The sequence below is a fragment of the Callorhinchus milii genome, unplaced genomic scaffold, assembly GCF_018977255.1.
Source record: "Callorhinchus milii isolate IMCB2004 unplaced genomic scaffold, IMCB_Cmil_1.0 Scaffold27, whole genome shotgun sequence".
NCBI classification, from domain to species: Eukaryota; Metazoa; Chordata; class Chondrichthyes; order Chimaeriformes; family Callorhinchidae; genus Callorhinchus; species Callorhinchus milii.
The window spans coordinates 4389030-4404058 of record NW_024704768.1 but is presented as its reverse complement, the minus strand read 5'-3'; the positions used below and the strand labels follow the sequence as shown (position 1 = coordinate 4404058).

At 49.1% G+C, this 15029-nt stretch overlaps 2 protein-coding genes across 2 annotated transcripts in view; both read left to right on the top strand.

The window, feature by feature from the left end:
- The window catches only part of LOC121850911 (sodium channel protein type 8 subunit alpha-like), a 16391-nt gene extending 12703 nt beyond the window's left edge, over positions 1 to 3688 (top strand). Inside the window, exon 3 of the mRNA XM_042344166.1 lies at positions 3680 to 3688. Within this exon, the coding sequence (XP_042200100.1) occupies positions 3680 to 3688 (9 nt within the window). The remainder of the gene's footprint in view (positions 1 to 3679) is intronic.
- A 393-nt stretch (positions 3689 to 4081) lies between these two features.
- LOC121848077 (sodium channel protein type 8 subunit alpha-like) lies at positions 4082 to 13301 on the top strand (the record flags this gene model as incomplete). The annotated part of the gene is given in 7 exon segments (XM_042344279.1): positions 4082 to 4204; positions 8042 to 8326; positions 8896 to 8949; positions 9641 to 9778; positions 10211 to 10315; positions 10507 to 10777; positions 11697 to 13301. Coding segments are annotated over 7 exon segments (2145 nt in total), but the record flags the coding sequence as incomplete, so codon positions are not given.
- Between the last annotated feature and the right edge of the window lie 1728 nt (positions 13302 to 15029).

Here is a 15029-nt window from a genome sequence, read left to right as displayed (position 1 = left end):
GATGATAATAATAATAATCCTTGCGCCTGAGCACGTCTTCGAGATGTCTCAAAGCGCTTCACGGGATATACTGCAAAGTGTAGTGACTGTATAGTTTGTGGGCGAAACGCTAAAGACAATCGCGCACAGCAGCGTCCCGACAAACAGTTGTGGACTGAAGTGACCAATTTATTATTATTATTATCATCTGTTAAAAAAAAAAGAACGTCATCCAGTCTGGAAACGTCCTTGGTGAACTCTGTGACCGATGGCCGGGGTAATGCGGTGCCAATTGGGCTGCATGAAGCAATGGCAGTAGACATTTGTGTAAGTTGCAGCAGGGTGGTTCAACTGGCGGCCCGCGGGCCAAATCCGGCCCCCCACCCCCACATTCCTCCCTCCATTCCCCGTCAATGTCACGTGACATTTCTGGAAGGGAAACCCCAAATTATTGCTGAGTGTCTCGTGGCCGTTCCTTAAATAGCCAAAAGTTCCTCTCAAAATAAAAAATTCTCAACAGCCGAAAAGGTTGGACGACCCTGAGCTGGGGTGGGGGGCAGGGGGCGGGGGGGGGGGGGGGGGGGGGCGAGGAAACTGGTCGCGGGGAGAGTCGGTGTGGTTTAAACCGAGAATGGTGGTTCTAACAGGCTCTTCGTTGGTTTTGGCGCCCAGTTTGTGGACCTCTCGGCTTCATAATGTGTCTCCACGGCTTGTCACTCTTGCCAGACCCACTGTTGACTTGACCCAATCGAACGGTACAAGGGTTCGAGTGTTGGCAGGGTTGCTGTGTATGTGCCGCCTGTTCTCGGCTGCAAGGCCACACCAGTTATCTGTGCCCGTGTCACGTCTACCACAGGCTGGAACCGTCTAACCCGTAGGGTAGTGGTTGGAGCCCTCGCCTCGCAAGCGAGAGGGCCCGGGTTCGATTCCCGGGCGGGCAGAGTCAGGGCGAAATGACGTCTCGACCACATAATAAGGTGCTAGATTGGGTTGGGGAGAGGGTGGGTGGGGGGGGAGAAACAGTTGGCCATTTTGCCAAGTATATCTCACCCGAGACATTACCAATGAAGTCTCTCCAGCAGCCATCCTCCTCAGCCGACACTGGACATAGCACTGTGAGATATATTCACATCAAATACAAGGATTATTAGTATTATAATTATCATTATTATTACTTGGGATCCTGTCGGAGTGACATGGGCATGTTATACCAGTGGTGGCAAGGCTGCGGAGAACAGGCGTCACTCTACTACTAGTTTCCTAGTTTTTTTTATGTGTAATTTAAAAAAAAATAATGATTATTATTATTATTATTTTGCCTGTGGATTTGAAAAGCTTCCGATTGAAATGAATTGCTTCACTGAGTTGACATGTTACATACAGATCTCATTAACTTCCCTTTCAGGAGTCCTGGGACATCAATTTGCCTTTGGATCCGGGTTCAATAGCTACTGTAGACAGGTGGAATTGAGCATGCTTTAGTGTTTCCTCTTGACTGAAGGTGAACTAACCAAAAAGTTCCTGACCTCTCTTTCTCTCTCTCTCTCTCTCTCTCTCTCTCTTTCTCTCTCTCGCTCTCGACCAATTTACTGTCTCATTCCTTTCCTCTTAGAACAGATTACCTTCCTTGTTGTGTAGTGTAGTGTGTGAAGTGTATACCAATCGCATCATAAACTCCTCGATAGACTTTTCCTTCCTGGTAGAGGGCTTTGAATGGTTTTGGCCTGTCTTTTTTTAGCTTCTTCCTGTCTCTCCGTTTAAAAACAAGAGTCTCTCTCTCTCTCTTAGAAACGTCTTTTAGAAATAAACAAAACGAGTTTAGCAGATTGATTCCAGTTGTGAAAAGCAACTTGTATTAATTGCTCCCTCTCTGTCTCTTGAGTACCAAAGACACATGTTGATGAGTCAAATTTTGGGGGGATATTCCCTATTGCATTGGATAGGGATGGGGTAAGGATGGGATTTGCTGTGTTATTTTGGCCAATGTTCAAAATTTACATTTGATTCCCGGGCGGGACAGGACGAAACCTTAGGCAAGTTTCCTTACTTGCTGCACACAAACCCACGCCTCTGTTTACCCGGCAGTAAGTGGGAACCCGCTCGTTAGTCGATTGGTGGATCGCTTTTCCGGGAGCTAATAATCCCTCCCAATTAATAATAATTTGGTCACCCAATCCACGACTGCTTGTGTGCCTCGCACGCTGCTGGGCGCAATTGGCTGCTGCGTTTCGCCCCACAAAATACACAGTGTATCCCGTGAAGCGCTTTGAGACGTCTCGAAGACGTGATCAGGCGCTGTGTCAAATGCAAGGATTATTATTATTGTCGTCGTCGTTATTATTTGCCAAACACTAGAATCAACAGTGTTACCTCTGGTGCTCATAGCAGTTGGAATGCACATCAAGTGGACATGTGTTCCTCCATCCTGTGTGTGTTGATATGATCAAGTGTCTTTTTTTTCGGGGGGTGGAGGTGGGTGGGGGGGGGGGGGGTGGGAGGAGGGGGATTAAGGGCAAACATATGTGTTATTACCTGAATCTGAGCAGGAGTGTTTTTGCAGCAAAATGGGTCAAGGGCAGATTCTGGCTTCTCTACTCTGCACGTGAGTCAAACATGCGGTTACAGCTATACCATCTGACGTGTTTATTTAGCCTTTAAGCTGCTGGGAGAAATTTCCATCCAGACCTACGTTTACTCCGTCTGCCTCGCCTTTCTCAACCTCCAGAATTTTGGAGCCCCCCCCTCCCCCCCCACCAGCTCAGGGGTTACAGCCCTCGCCTCGCCAGCGAGAGGACCCGGGTTCGATTCCCCAGCGGGTCAGGTCGGGACGAAACCTTAGGCAAGTTTCCTTCCTTCCTCACCCCCCACACACACGCACACACACACACACGCACACACACACACACAAGCCCACGGAGGAACTTTCAAATCAAGGCTAAGTATTAGGGTTTTCCTCAATTCTGAATGATCTGGAATTTGAAGACGATGAGCTCCTCGAACACACTTTTCCAGGGGGTAAGAATCCCTTCCAAGACAAAATAAGAAGAATTTGCTCACTCAATCCACGACTGTTTGTGTGAGCAATTGGCAAACAATGCAGTCAATCCACTTTACAATATATTCTGTGAAGCCCTTTGAGGTGTTTCCTTACTCCACACACACACACACACACACACACACACACGCGCGCGCACGTCTCTGTTTACCCAGCAGCAGTAGGTTGTTAGTCGATGGGCGGATCGCTTTCCGGGGGTAAATAATCCCTCCAAAAATTAGATGAATCAGCAAATAAATAAGTTGGTCACTCAATCCACGACTGCGCACAATTAATTGGCTGCCGCGTTTCGCCCACAAAGTACACAGTCGATTCGCTTTACAGTATGTCCTGTGAGGCGCTTTGAGATGTTTCGAAGACGTGATAAGGGGCTGTATCAAATGCAAGGATTATTATGATTATTATTAATAATAATATTGACTTAGAAAGCTTGCAGACTGGAAGCTAGTGACTCCTCTTGACGCTCTTCCTCCCGAGGTCGAGTCTGATACACAGCACAGATTTACTTGTATTCTTTTTTGTAGGTACCTATGTATGTATGGCTTAATTTTCTGGGCTTTTTCTCTCTCCCTCACGTCGATCGGATCCTCACACAGTAAAGGGTAAGGTTTGCGCTGATCAATGTGTGGTTTTTTTTTCCAACAGGTTTCCTAAACCCTCTAACCCAAACCCAACTCCCAAATCTCAACCCCCCCCCCTGACCCCAACCCCACAACCCAACTTTTTAATAGTGTGTCTGTGTGTCTGTGACCCTTTTCTTCCTTCTTTCAATCTTGTTTCCTTTTTTAATTTGTTTTTTTTATTTTTACTATTATATTATATTCTTATTGCCTCTCTACTTTTTTCAACCATGCATTTCCTCCTCTAGGTCACTTGCGAATGTCACCACAAGCCAAAGGGGGAGAAGGGAGTACGGAGGTGAACTCAAGTCCCTCCTTCGCCCCTTTTGGGATCCAACTTTGGCTTTCATCGGTTTTAATAAAAAAAATAGGGCCTTTTTTTCTAACCGTTGTTGGAAACTCTGCTTGTTTTTTTGTTTCCGTATAGGTCTCCCTAGTCAGCCTCATAGCTAATGCCCTGGGATATTCCGAACTAGGTGCCATTAAATCCCTTAGGACATTAAGAGCGTTGAGACCTCTCAGAGCCCTATCACGATTTGAAGGGATGAGGGTAAGACCTGATAAGCAGCCAACAATCTTATCTGCATGTCTATGAGGAACTGAGCATGCTCAAATTGATTAACGCGTGGGGTAGTGGGGGGGGTGGGGGGCGCGGAGAGGGGGAGAGGGGGCGAGAGGTGGTTGGGGGTGGGGGGGGGAGAGGAATGGGGGAATGGGGAGATTAATCTTTTACACAGCTGCTAAAATCAGTCCCTCTCCCTCTTGGCTATCCCCCTCCCAACCCCCCCCCCCACCCCCAACCCCACCACCACCACCGCCACCTGCACCCTCTCCTAATCGGGAGAATACATGAGGCTGTGTCATTACATTAGATTGGCCCACGAGTACATAGAACATCAGCTGAATCATTTTCGGCCTGGCTTTCCTTTAATGTTTTCAAAGGGATCTCCTCGCTCAACTTCCACCGAGAATCACCAGGTACAAAGAGCTTCCAATGGCGCACATTGTCAATCTTCCCCTGGGGGAGGGAGGGCGGGGGGTTGGGGCCAGTGGGGGTTTGGGGGTTAAAGAAAAAGCCACGTAAAACATTGGCTCAATTTGCAATCTCGGCGCGATTCTTTCCTCTCTCTATCTCTCTCTTCTCTCTCTCGCTCTCTCTCTCTCTCTCTCTCTCTCTCTCGAGCACGTCCCCTAATTAAACCCCCCCCACCCACCAGCCACCCAAAAAAAACGCGAGGGAATTATTATTTCGATGCCAAGAATCTCCGCCGTCCATTGGGCTCACCTTGTACCTGATTATTCTCAACTCAGTCTGGTTGAGACTGAGATAGGCTTGTCTTGCTAGCTTTCCCTTCCACTCTCCTATCCTCTCCCCTCCCTTATACATATGCTCTCTCTTAACCCCCAACCCCATCCCCAACCCAAACCCCCCCACCTCCCCCCCCCCACTCCTTCCCACCCCCCCACCCCCCACCCTGTCTTGTCACTGTTTAAGGATACAGTCACAATCATGTATTGTGTGCTGATGATGGGTTTGATGACATTGTAATTAATTTTTTGGGGGGTGAGGGGGTCGACTGGGCAGTGGGGTGGGGTGGAGGGGGGTGTCTCCGACACACGCGGAAACCCATAACCGTTATTTAAGAGTCTCCAAACCCAACTGAGAATTCCAGGCCTCCCGTCTTTCACATGGAAACCCCAGAGATAGATTGTCGGGATGCAATGCTGTTGATTCCATGAAATCCATCGAGCCTCAAACCCACCTGCACTGATAAGGATAGATCGTACTGTTGCCCCCTACCCTGCAAGCCAAAGCCCTAGGGTGGTCCTTGCTGGCCGAGCAGCGGGAAAGCTGGCCAGGCAGCGATATCAGTGGATAAGTGCGGTTTTAGCTGGTTACCCAACGCACGCTCTAGGCTCTCTCCCACCATCGCAAACCCCCAAGCCTTAGCTCTTGCCAATTAGGGAAGCAGGATGTGTCCCTCCAGGGAGAGCGCGAGAGAGAGAGATTGCCAGATATTGGGAAATTTCCATGTGTGGTGACATAAATATGTTGGACTTTCAGTTTGGTTCGGATACTCTTAAGCGCGGTGATGGGTTTCCGCATGTGTCAAGGGACCCAGTTGACTTGAATAGAAGTCTTGCAATTCTGTTGGTAATTTGAGGGAAGAAGATTTGGGAAGAAATTGAGTGTGAGACTGTGTGGAATTTTTATCCATTGTCTTGAGAATTCTTTGGGGCTTTTTTGAGGGGAGGAGGGTGGGATTGGGGGTGGGGGGAAGAGAACACAGAGCAGATATCTCGAGCTCGTTTGTTTTCATTTGAAAAAATTCAATCGGGGGGGGTGGGCGGTGGCGGGGTGGTGTGGGGGGGAAATTAGGCAGAGACACAAAGTCAAGTCCTCTTTGAGAAACTGGTGTGACATCAAATCCATCAGTGGAAATGCTTTGATTATTCTCATTTTTGCTTATTATTGATGATTAATTTGGGTCGACGCAAATCATCTTTGTTCTGCATATCCGGCGAGGTTTCAATCTAAGGAGATTTGAGCTTTTGGGGGGAGGTCGGGGGTAGGGGGTGTGAGTTGAGATATGAGGGTATGACATTAGTGGAGTCCTGTAGCTTAGTGGTTAGAGCACTCGCCTCGCAAGCGAGAGGACCCGGCTTTGATTCCTTCCCAGACCGGGCAAAACACTGGGCAAGTTTCCGTACTTCACACGCGCGCACACAACACACACACACCTCCGTTTACCCGCAGTGAGTAGGAATCCGGTTGTTACTCGATTGGTGGGTCTTTTTTCCGGGGGTAATAATCCCTTCCAAAAAAATAAAAATAATAAATTGGTCACTCAATCCACGACCGTTTGTGGGACGTTCGTGGGGAAAGAAAAACGGTCGGGGACATACTTCCTCGCCACACACGCCCAGCTCGCTAGGCTCGGGAAATCTAGAGAGAGGGAAATTTGGGCAGATGGTAGAGTAGAATCCGAGAATCTTACAGCACAGAAGGAGGCCATTCGGCCCATCATTCCTGTGCCGGCTCTTTGAAAGAGCCACCAACTGGTCCCACTCACTCCCCCGCTCTCACCCCCAAAGGGCTGCACTTGATTCCTTTCCAAATCCTTATCCAATTCCGTTTTGAAACCTACCATCGAATCTGCTCCCACCAGCCTTTCAGGCCGTGCGTTCAAGCCCGTAACAACTCTCTGGGCAAAAAAAAAATATCTCCTCGTCTGGTCTCCCCTCTGGTTCCTTTGCCGATTATCTGAAGCTGAAATAAAGCCCCACTACCCAACTAAATTTTAACACCCTCCCAGCTGAAAGTGAGCGGGTAGTGTGCGTGTGTGTGTGTGTGCGTGTGGGTGGTGGGGCGATGGGGGGAGAGGGAGGGAGGGAGGGAGGAGCCATATCACGAGAGGAAAAAAAAATTGGTCGATAGTTGAGCTCAGAGCTGTGCTTATAGCAGATGGCCCAAGCGATATGCATTGCAAAGAACTTGAAAAAAAAGTCTTCAAGTTTGCCCGGAATCCAACGGTAAAGTCTAATCGCTGCTGATGGTTTGCATGTCCACGTACCGTCAGGTTCTGCGCTTCTGACCGGCCTGCGAGCAATGCATGTTTGAGCTTGTTATATACTCTGTTGCTGAAGCCCCTGTCCCCTCGCGGGTCAAAAGTCTTGTGCGTAAATTGTGCCAGGGTTTAAGTTGAGCAAAGACACACGACTGCTTTCCCCCACCCCACACCCCACCCCGTCCCCACCCACCCACCCACCCACCAACCCGGTCAACGTTTCTTGTGCAGGGCGGAGTGATGGCATTTATGTCACTGCGCGTTTGCATTCTGGCACGCTTCGCCCCGCAACGTACTCAGTCACCGCAGTTTACAGTCCCTCCTGTGAAGCACTTTGGGACGTCTCGACGATGTGATGAGGCGCTGTATCAAATGCTGAGTTAATTCATTAATTAATGAATGAATTAAGTCATTCATTCATTAAGAAAAATCGAGCACTCAAGCCACGACTGTCTGTGGGGACGCCGCTGGGCGCCAGCGGCTGCCGCGTTTCGCCCACCAAACACACAGTCACTACACTTGACAGAGCACGGAACGCTTTCGAGACGGCCCAAATGAACAAAGTTCCTTTTGTTTTTTTTTCACAAAACGATTTTTTTTTGTTGTAATCCAAAAAGTCTCCCAACAAGTTAATGCATAACATGATGTCCGTGGGTTTAATTAGCCCAACAGCAGCTTAAACCCTGGTGTGAAATCGTTAGTGAATTAGATAGTAGTTAGTTGGTTATCTGCTTAGTTTGTTTGCCCTATTCAGGGACTTTTAAAGGGTTTCAAATTGTATGTTTTTTTTACTGTTTTCTTTTTCTGCATTGATATAGGTTGTTGTCAACGCATTGGTTGGTGCTATCCCTTCCATTATGAATGTGCTACTGGTCTGTCTCATATTCTGGCTAATTTTCAGTATAATGGGAGTCAACCTATTTGCTGGGAAGTATTATTTCTGTTTTAACGAAACGTCAGAGTACAGATTTCTCCCCCCAGAGGTCAACAACTTCTCGGAGTGCGACAGTCTGATCAAACAGAATTTCACTGATATTCGGTGGAAAAACGTCAAGATCAACTTTGACAATGTCGGTGCTGGATATTTAGCTCTACTTCAAGTGGTGAGTTCCCTCCGCCTTTGTCCTTCCCTCTCCCATCCTACGACCCTTGAGTCTTACAGCGCAGGAGGAGGCCATTTAGCCCATCGTGCTTGGCCATCCTGGCTCGCTGCTGTCCAACTATTCTGCAGTTCGGCGGAAGTCCCCGTAGCTTAGAGCGCTCGCCTCGCAAGCGAGAGGACCTGGGTTCGATTCCTGGGCGGGTCAGGGAGAAACGTTGGGCAAGTTTCCTTACTCCACACCTAGCAGTGAGTAGGAACCCGGTTGTTAGTCGATTAGCGGATCGCTTTCTGGAGGTAATAATCCCTTAATATCAAATATTAATTGGTCACTCAATCCCCGATCTGCGTGCAATTGGCTGCCGTGATTTCGCCCACAGTCACTGCACTTCACAGTATATTCCGTGAAGCGCTTGGAGATGTCTCAACGACCTAATAAGACCTTATATCAAACGGAAAGGATTATTATTATTGTTGTTGTCGATGTGGGTGCGATGGGATTCGTTGTATCATCAACCCAAACACAACCCTTTGCTCAGTGCTTTACCCGGCCTCGCGTTTTCCTGTTTCTAGGCTACTTTCAAAGGTTGGATGGATATCATGTATGCGGCTGTTGACTCGCGAGAGGTAAGAGCAGCAAAAGTGGTTAGAGCGCTCACCTCGCGAGCGAGAGGACCCGGGTTCGATTCCCGGCAGCGCGAAACGTTGGGCAAGTTTCCTTACTCCACCCACACGCGCCTCTGGTTTCCGAGCGGTAAGTAGGAATCCGGTTTGTTAGTCGATCGTCCGATCGCTTTTCCGGGGTAATAATCCCTTCAAAAAAAAAGCTAACAGTAATTTGCTCGCTCAATCCACGGCTGTTTGTGGGGGGCGCGCTGCTGTGCGCAATCGGCTGCCGCGTCGCGCCCACAAAATACACAGTCACTACACTTTACAGTCTATTCTGTGAAGCGCTTTGAAAGCTCTCCTGATGTGAAAGATGCCGTTATTTAAACGGATTGATTGTCATAGTTATGATAACAATGATGGATGCGCTTCTTATAATAATTATAAATATGGTAATAGGTTTTATAATTATTATTATTATGATGTGTTTTTCCCACACAATACAGTCACCTGTAAATCCTGTGAAGCACTTTGACGTGGTACAAGAAAAAATTACGTGTGTGTAGTAGTGCCTTTCATGTCAGGAGGATGTCCGCAAGTCGCTGAAAGGCGCTATATCAAATGTGCGGATTATTATCATATAACGGTTCTTGTGTTCAAAGAACAACTGTGTCCTAATTTCTGTGTTTTGTGTCTTTCAATCATTTTCCAGGTTGGAGAACAACCGGTGTATGAGATCAGCATCTATTACTATATTTATTTTGTCATCTTCATTATCTTCGGATCATTCTTCACACTGAACCTCTTCATTGGTGTCATCATTGACAACTTCAATCAGCAAAAGAAAAAGATAAGTGTTCCCCCCCCCCCCCCTCCCCCCCCCGTCCTCCTCCCCTTCTATAAAACAGCCGGGATTGTGACCGTAAGTTAAGGGAGGAGTAAAATACTGCGGAACACTCGCTGGGAACACTCAGCAGGTCAGACAGCATCTATGGAGAGAGGAAAGTGGGTTAGAAAGTGGACTGAAAGACCTTCCTCGTTGATCGTGTCTTCGGCCACCCTCCCATGCCCAGCCCCACCGTCCCCCCCCCCCCCCCCGCCCCTCTCCCCTTCTGACCCCAACTTTACAGTATAGTCTGCGAAGCGCTTTGAGATGTCTCGACGACGGGATAAGGCGTGGAATCAAAATGCAAGGATTATTTTATTGTGATTTTGATGAGCTGAGATTGAATGTGCGCCAATTCCAGAGGTTGTAACCATTTTGGTTTCTTTCTGCCTTTACTTTGGAGGTCAGGATATCTTCATGACTGAAGAGCAGAAGAAATATTACAACGCCATGAAAAAGCTAGGATCCAAAAAGCCTCAGAAACCCATTCCCAGGCCTCTGGTAAGGAAAATGTGTGTCAGTCAGGATGTTGTGGGTTCAAACCCCCACATTGGGAATCAATCAATCACTTAAACAAACAATTGATTGATCAATCAATTGATCAATCAACCAATCACATGATCAATCGATCGATCAACCAACCAACTACAGCACTTCTCCACGTTCTCAAACCTCTCCGGTGTTCTCTGCAGAACCCAATCCAAGGCGGAGTCTTTGACTTTGTGACCCAGCAAGCCTTTGACATCGTCATCATGATCCTGATCTGCCTGAACATGGTAACCATGATGGTGGAGACGGACGACCAGAGCGAGGAGACCGACAACATCCTGTACTGGATCAACTTCATCTTCATCGTCTCCTTCACCAGCGAGTGCGTGCTCAAGGTCTTCGCTCTGAGGCACTATTACTTCACCATCGGTTGGAACATCTTTGACTTTGTTGTGGTTATCCTTTCCATCGTGGGTGAGTGCAGCTCTCTGTTATACCTTTTTTCCAATGACGACAACGATGGGACATTTACATGGCACCTGCCTTTTATGTCAGGAGGACATCCCAAGGTGTTGGACTAGACAGTCAGGGATTTGGACCCGAGTTGAGGCTTGGGATTCAGGAGAGGGATGGTGGAGGGCAGGATGGGTAGGGGTAGGGGGTTAGGAGGGTGACCGAAGGCACGGTCGAAGAAGAGGGTCTTGAAACAGGCCTTGAAGGAGGCGAGGGAGTGAGGGGGGTAAGCCAGAGTGACTATAGGATGGAGTTCCAAAGGATGGGGAGTAGAGAGGCTCAAGGCCTAGACTGGATGTTATCAATGGCAAGGTTTTAGCTGGTTAGACTCTAGCAGTTACCCCCAACGCACACTCTGGGCTCCCCCCCCCGAGCCGTGGCTCTGGCCAACCTGCGCCTAATACTCTGGGGGGGGGCGTCCCTCCAGGGAGAGAGAGAGAGAGAGAGAGAATTTCATTCCAACAATCTATCCTCTGGGATTTCCAGGTGTGGAATTCTCAGTTGGGTTTGGAGACTCTTAAGCACGGTGCACTGGCCAACCAATCGTGCAGCACAGGAGGACATTCATTCAGCCCATCGTTCCTGTGACGTCTCTTTGAAAGAACTGCCTACTAGTCCCACTCACTCGCCCCCGCTCTTACCCCAAAGCCCTGCGCATTTTTCCTTATCAAACCCCTCTACAATTGCCCTATGGAATCTGCTTCCAACCGCACTTTCAGGCAGTGCCTTCCAGACGGTAACAAGTAACTCTCTGGGTTAGAAACGCAACGAAATGTCCTCCCGGCGTACGGGGAACACTGCATCGAACGCAAAGATAATAATCCATTTCCTTTCGATCCATTCGCAACGTGCAATTAACACTTGTGCCGTGTCTCTACAGGAATGTTTCTGGCGGAGCTGATCGAGAAATACTTTGTGTCGCCAACCCTCTTCCGAGTCATCCGACTGGCCCGGATTGGCCGGATTTTGCGTCTGATCAAATCGGCCAAAGGGATCCGAACACTCTTGTTTGCGCTGATGATGTCCTTGCCCGCCTTGTTCAACATCGGGCTGCTGTTGTTCCTGGTCATGTTCATCTTCTCCATCTTCGGGATGTCCAACTTCGCCTACGTGAAGAAAGAGGCGGGCATCGACGACATGTTCAACTTTGAGACCTTCGGAAACAGCATGATCTGCCTGTTCCAGGTCACCACCTCCGCCGGCTGGGACGGTTTGCTCCTCCCGATCCTCAACCGACCCCCGGATTGCGACAAAGACAAGGACAATCCTGGCTCGGCGGTCAAGGGCAACTGCGGAAACCCTTCGGTGGGCATCTTCTTCTTTGTCAGCTACATCATCATCTCCTTTCTGATCGTGGTGAACATGTACATCGCCATCATCCTGGAGAACTTCAGCGTGGCCACAGAGGAGAGCGCCGAGCCCTTGAGCGAGGACGACTTCGAGACCTTCTACGAGATCTGGGAGAAGTTCGACCCGGACGCCACCCAGTTCATCGACTACAGCAAGCTGTCCGACTTTGCCGACACTTTGGAGGCCCCCCTGCGGGTGCCCAAACCCAACCACATTGAACTGATCGCCATGGACTTGCCCATGGTGAGCGGCGACCGGATTCACTGCCTGGACATCTTGTTCGCCTTCACCAAGAGGGTTCTGGGCGAGAGCGGGGAGATGGACGTGTTGAGGCAACAGATGGAAGAGCGTTTTGTGGCTTCCAACCCCTCCAAGATCTCGTACGAGCCCATCACCACCACGCTGCGTCGCAAGCATGAAGACGTGTGCGCGGTGATCATCCAGAGGGCTTACCGGGCACACTTGGCCAGGCAAGCCATCCTGAACAGGGGCCGCCTCCCCCTGGCCAAGGCCGGAGGGCGCCACGCCAACGAAAACGGCAACACCAACCAGGAGAGGAAGGAGGGCACGCCTTCGACCGCGTCTCTGCCCTCGTACGACAGCGTGACCAAGCCGGACAAGGAGAAGCAAGGCAAGGAGCCCAAGGGCAACGACAGAGACAAAAGCAACCAAAAAGACATCAGGGAATCGAAATTATGAAAACGTTTCCATTTCGCGAGCAAAATGTTGTTTACAGACTTGAAATATATATATATATAAAGATATATATCAATTGAGACACAAAAAAACAAAACAAAACAAAAAAAAACACAAGAGATTTTCCCCAAAATTTCTAGAGCAAGGAGAAACTCTTCTTATAGAGATCTTATACAAACCATAACCTGCTTTACAAATATCCAATTGACGCCCCGTTGGCCGTGACTTACCCTTTACAGCAGGAGACTGGGGACCCTGTGCAGAAAAACAATGGGAATTCAGAAACACTTGAACACAGATTGATACTGCATATATATATATTGACTACCAGAGGATAAATGATACATTGCTTTGAATCAGTGCATTACTAAAGGGGGGTCAGACAGACACTTTTATTTTTCTCATTTTTCTTTCTTTCTTTCTTCCTTTCTCTCTCTCTCGCTCTCTTTCGCTCGCTGGCTCGCTCTCTCTCTCTCTCTCGCTCTCGCTCTCTCTCTCGCCCGCTCGCTCGCTGGCTCGTTCTCTCTCGCTCTCTCTCTCTCTCTCTCGCTCTCGCTCTCGCGCTCTCTCAGACTAAAAAAAAGGGTCCATTTGACCGTTTGCAGACTCGAAAGGCAAGACTGCATCGTAACCATTTCTCAGTCTTAACAACAACCTTTGATCGTAGGGGGCGGTCGGCCCAAAGTCATTCTTTCTACGACTCACGGTTTTCTTTGTTAGAAACTGCATATTTTTCTACATAGGTTTTACGTTCGAGGGGTTTTAAGGGGGAGGGAGGGAGGGAGGGAGGGAGATAAGTTGATTTCTGTTTTCCTTTCCGGGCTGAGGGGGAGGCAAAGAGGTGGTGGGTGGGTGGTGGGTGGGTGGGGGGTGGGGGTAAGGGGTTCGGGGGGGTGGGGTGGTGGGGGGGGGGGGTTCTGCTCAAGCCAATTTCCAAAAAAAAAAGGTGTGCTTGTTCAATACATAGAAAAAAAAATGATTTGCATGAGAGCATGTGTAATCAGATATCATGCATGGACAGTCATAGAACACAAACACAGATATCTTGTCCACAGACAGCGAGGGGTCTGGATGCCTGAGACTTTTTTTTTCGCTGTGGTCATACACTATAAACTTTGGGGGGGTGGGGAGGGGGGGGGGAGGGGAGGGGGGGGATCGTACCGCGTCCTCACACTTGACTTAATATTTATAAACTCTTTGAACGACAAGACGAAAGGTGTGGGGGGGGGAGAGGGAAAAAAAAACGACGCAGCAAAACGAACCGAAGGAACGAAACAAACAAAAAAAAACACCCCGCCGCCACCCACCCACCCCCCCCCCCCATCCCCCCTCCCGCGCACCCACACCCCCCGCACACACGCACACACGCACGCCCCCGCCCGCCCGCCCGCCCGCCGCGCCCCCGCACGCGCACACGCGAGACGATTTAAAAAAAAAAGAGAAACCCAAACCCAAAAGCCATCCGACAGAGAGAAAAAAAGACATACGACGGACAAACAAAAACAAACAAACAAACACAACAGTGGTGGTGGTGGTGGTGGTGGTGGTGGGAGGGAAAGGGTGTGTGTGTGGGGTGGTGGTGGTGGGGGGGGGGGGTTGGGGGGAGGGAATTTTTGGGGTGGGAGGGCAGGTCGAGGGGGGTTTTCATGTGTCTATTTAATAGCTACTGTTCTTAACCATAACTGATCACTGTTTCACATTAAATTAAATTGATGCTCTGTATTTCTTGAAAAGGGGACACAAAAAACAAATAAAACGACAAGAATAGCATTTGTTGTATTGCTGAAGTTTGGCTGTGAAAAGAATTCAAGGCACCAAACTCTCTCTCTCTATCTCTCCCCCACCCCCATACCCCTACCCCCCCCCCCCCCCCCAGCCCCTACACCCTCCTCTCTCTCTATCACTCTCTCTGTCTCTCTCTCTGTCTCTCTCTCTCTGTCACTCTCTCTCTCTAGATTTTTTTTTCCCCTTTCTCTCTCTCTCTCTCTCCCCCCCCCCCCCCCCACCCCGGGGACATTTAACATGCTTTTTAATCCCATGTTACCAGGGGGTAAGACACGTGTGTGCGCCTGCGGAGGTAAGGAATATCCTCTGTGTGTGTGTGTGTCTGTGCGTCTCATTCACGGTTTCTCTGACCCATCATTTCACCTGAAAGGATTACACTGAT